The 3,566-nt window shown below is 71.3% G+C and overlaps 1 protein-coding gene across 1 annotated transcript in view; it reads left to right on the forward strand.

The window, feature by feature from the left end:
- Window positions 1-76: 76 nt before the first annotated feature.
- Window positions 77-3,566, forward strand: part of FSD1 (fibronectin type III and SPRY domain containing 1) — a 5,010-nt gene continuing 1,520 nt past the window's right edge. Inside the window, exons 1-8 of the mRNA XM_026086893.1 lie at window positions 77-358; window positions 657-788; window positions 857-958; window positions 1,613-1,635; window positions 1,870-1,991; window positions 2,560-2,769; window positions 2,940-3,038; window positions 3,199-3,358. Coding sequence (XP_025942678.1) covers window positions 77-358; window positions 657-788; window positions 857-958; window positions 1,613-1,635; window positions 1,870-1,991; window positions 2,560-2,769; window positions 2,940-3,038; window positions 3,199-3,358 — 1,130 coding nt within the window. The remainder of the gene's footprint in view (window positions 359-656; window positions 789-856; window positions 959-1,612; window positions 1,636-1,869; window positions 1,992-2,559; window positions 2,770-2,939; window positions 3,039-3,198; window positions 3,359-3,566) is intronic.

Genomic DNA, 3,566 nt, shown 5'->3' on the forward strand with positions numbered 1-3,566 from the left:
GGGCAGCGCCGGGCCGGGGGGACGTGCGGGGGGCTGTTCCCCTCCCTGCCGGGGCAACGCGCACRCTTGCCAAGTCATGTCGCAGCTGCCTGCCATGGCCGCAGAGCCACGCAGGGCCCCGGACGCCTGGGCCCCCTCCGCGCCTGGCACGCGCCGGCCGGCAGGGAGGGGCTGGCTGGGGGGGCAGGGTGCTGAGCCGGCCCCGGGGCGCTGGGCGCTGCCGGGGGGCTGCGGGGGGACGCTGACAGCGGTGCCGGGGCAGGAGGCGCTGCGGAAGATCATCACCACGCTGGCCGTGAAGAATGAGGAGATCCAAAATTTCATCTACGCCCTCAAGCAGATGCTGCAGAACGTGGAGGTAGCCCCGGCCCCCCCTCGCCCACCAGCCTTCGGCCTCGCGCAGTCCCCGCCACCAGCCCCGTCGCCTTCGGTGCCTGCTGGGGCCCCGTCCCAGCTGTTGTGGGTGCCCCCATCGGCTCGCTGGGGCCCCTTCTCCCCCCAGAGCACAAGCACCATGCACCCACCTTCTCCAAGGGCGTCAGGGGTGGCCCCGGGCAGCCCCGTCACCCGTCGGAGATGGGGAGAGACGGGCGGGCGCGGGGCAGCAGCGAGGCCAGGGCCGGGCCGCGCTCGCTGACGCCCAGCGTCGCCGCCAGGACAACTCGGCCCGGGTGCAGGAGGACCTGGAGGGCGAGTTTCAGTCCCTGTACGCGCTGCTGGACGAGCTCAAGGACAACATGCTCATGAAGATCAAGCAGGACCGCGCCAGCCGCACCTACGAGCTGCAGGTGAGCGCCCGCCCTGCGCGCCCGCCRGCCGCGGCCACCGCCACCCACTGCCGCTCTCCCCCCTTCAGGCCCAGCTGGCAGCTTGCGCCAAGGCCCTGGAGAGCTCGGAGGAGCTGCTGGAGACGGCCAACCAGACCCTGGAGACCGCCAACAACCACGACTTCCCCCAGGTGGGCAGCGGGGAGCTGTGCCAGCCACCCTCCCGCCTGGCTGCCCCGGATTAACGCCCGGCATGGCGGCACGAAGCCTCYCATCCCTCTTGCTCTCCAGCCGATGCCTCCTCGTAACCGCGCTTGCCCCAGGCGGGCACCTCTGCTCTCTTTCCAGCCTGGGCGCCGTGTTAACGCTGGGCTGGCTTCGCCCGCTGCGCGACTAGATTAGCACCGGGCAAGCGGGCACCGGTTAGAGCACCGGGACGCCCGGGTGGTGGCGGGGAGGAGGAGGAGGGTTAAAGCAGTGCGGGACAGGAGGGCCCGGACGCCTGGGCCCTCTTGTTCGCCTGCCCCGGGGGTGCTGCTTCGTGGCCTCTTTCTGCTGCGGGCACGTGGCCGCACGGGTGTCCCCGTGGGGCGATGGGCGCTGTAGCAGGGCAGGGACGTGGTCACGCTGTGCCGCGCGGGTTTGGCGGCAGGGATTTGGSTGTGCTTTGCCACGCAGGTTTGGCGGCAGGGATGTGGGCGCCCCGTGCCGCGCGGTTTCGGCGGCAGGGATTTGGGCGCGCTGTGCCACGCGGGTCCCAGAGCAGGGCACGCCGTACCACGCTGGCTCCTGGCATTGCTGTCTCACCCTCTATTTTTTCTCCTCTTTTCCTCTCCGCTCTCAAGGCTGCCAAACAGATCAAGGATAGGTACGGTACCCCCGTGCCCCCCCGCTGCCCCCCGCTGCCCCCCGCGCCCCCACTAACCCGCGGCGTGTCGTCACCCGCGCCCCGCTCCCGCTCCGTGGGCACGGGGCCGGGGGCTCTGCCCACCCTCTCCCCGCGGCCGCGCAGGGTGGGGGGCGGCCGGGCAGGGCCGGGGGAGCGCCCGGCTCCCGGCCCCGCTGACTCGCGTCCCTGTGGCCGTCTCGTGCCCCTGCGCAGCGTGACGATGGCGCCCGCCTTCCGCCTCTCGCTCAAGGCCAAGGTGAGCGATAACATGAGCCACTTGATGGTGGATTTTGCCCAGGAGCGGCGCCTGCTCCAGGCCCTCGCCTTCCTGCCAGGTATCGCCCACGGGCAGCGGGTGCCGGGGACGCGGGTGTCCCGGGGGGCACGGGGCACGGCGGGCAGGCAGCCGGGCAGGGTGGTGTTTCTCCCAGTACGGAGCACTTTGGGGCGCGGGGGGCACCGAGGGGTGCCAGGGCTGGAGGGAGCGAGGGGCTACGAGGCCTGGGGGACTCTGATGCCCCATCCAGAGGGGCAAGGAGGTGCCGGGAAGGGAGGGCTCCGGGGGTGCCGTGCCCAGGGGTGCRGTGGGTGCTGTGCTCGGGCCTCAGGGTCTCTGGGGTGCCGTCCTGGGGTCTTTGGGGTGCCATGCCCATGGGATCTACGTGGATGCCACGTCCAGAAGTCCCCGGGTGCCATGCCCACGTGTTTCTGGGGGTGCCGTTCCCAGGGACCCTGYGGGTGCCGTGCCTGGAGGGCTTTGGGGTGCCGTGCCCGGGCCGTCCGTAGGCGCCCTGCCTGGGGTCTCCGGGTGCCCCGGGGGAGCCGTGCCGGCAGGGCCGGGGGCGCCCCGGCTGGCGGCAGGGCTGCCGCAGGCGGGACTGGCACAGCTGCTCCCGCGGGCAGTGCCCAGCACCCCCGAGATCGACCTGGCGGAGTCGCTGGTGGCCGACAACTGCGTGACGCTGGCCTGGCGGATGCCCGACGAGGACAGCAAGATCGACCACTACGTGCTGGAGTACCGCAAGACCAACTTCGAGGGGCCGCCCCGCGCCAAGGAGGACCAGCCCTGGATGGTCATCGAGGGCATCAAGGGCACCGAGTACACCCTGTCCGGTGAGGGCACGGGGGCAAAACCAGCCCCGCACGCGCCAGGCTTGGAGCAGGCACCGCAGGTGGCGGGGAGCTGGGGCTGTCCCAGTGGGGATGGCGGTGCCAGGCTCTGCAGAGAGCGTGGGGGTCCCGGTGCCCCCCGTGTCCCCCTGCTAACCCTGCCGTGCCCACAGGGCTGAAGTTTGACATGAAGTACATGAATTTCCGGGTGCGGGCGTGTAACAAGGCCGTAGCGGGCGAGTTCTCCGAGCCGGTCACTTTGGAGACCAGAGGTGGGTACCAGGGGGTGGTGTTGGGCACCAGGGGTGGCAGGGCGCTCAGCGGGACCCCCGTGCCACCCCTTCCTGCCCCTTCCCAGCCGAGCCAGGGCTCCGTGACCCCTCGGTGCCAGGTGGGGAACATGGGGGATGCGCTGATGGTGGCTGTCCCCAGCGTTCATGTTCCGGCTGGACGCCAGCACGTCCCACCAGAACCTGCGGGTGGAGGACCTCAGCGTGGAGTGGGACGCCACGGGYGGCAAGGTGCAGGACGTCAAGGCCCGCGAGAAGGACGGGAAGGGCAGGACGGCCTCGCCAGCCAACTCGCCCGCCAGGTAACGCCAACTTCCGCCGTCCCCGCCAACCCCGGGGTAACACCAACCTCCAGGTAACGCCACCCCCCCCCCGGTAATGCCTACTGCCCCCGAGTAACGCCACCCCCAGGTAATGCCAACCCCCTTGGGTAATGCCAACCTCCCCATGTAATGCTAACCCCCTGCCTCACCGGCGTCCGTCTGTCCTAGGGTCGTGCAGTCGCCCAAG

This window comes from Apteryx rowi, unplaced genomic scaffold, assembly GCF_003343035.1.
Source record: "Apteryx rowi isolate R43461 unplaced genomic scaffold, aptRow1 scaffold_1199, whole genome shotgun sequence".
In the NCBI taxonomy this organism is placed as follows: Eukaryota; Metazoa; Chordata; class Aves; order Apterygiformes; family Apterygidae; genus Apteryx; species Apteryx rowi.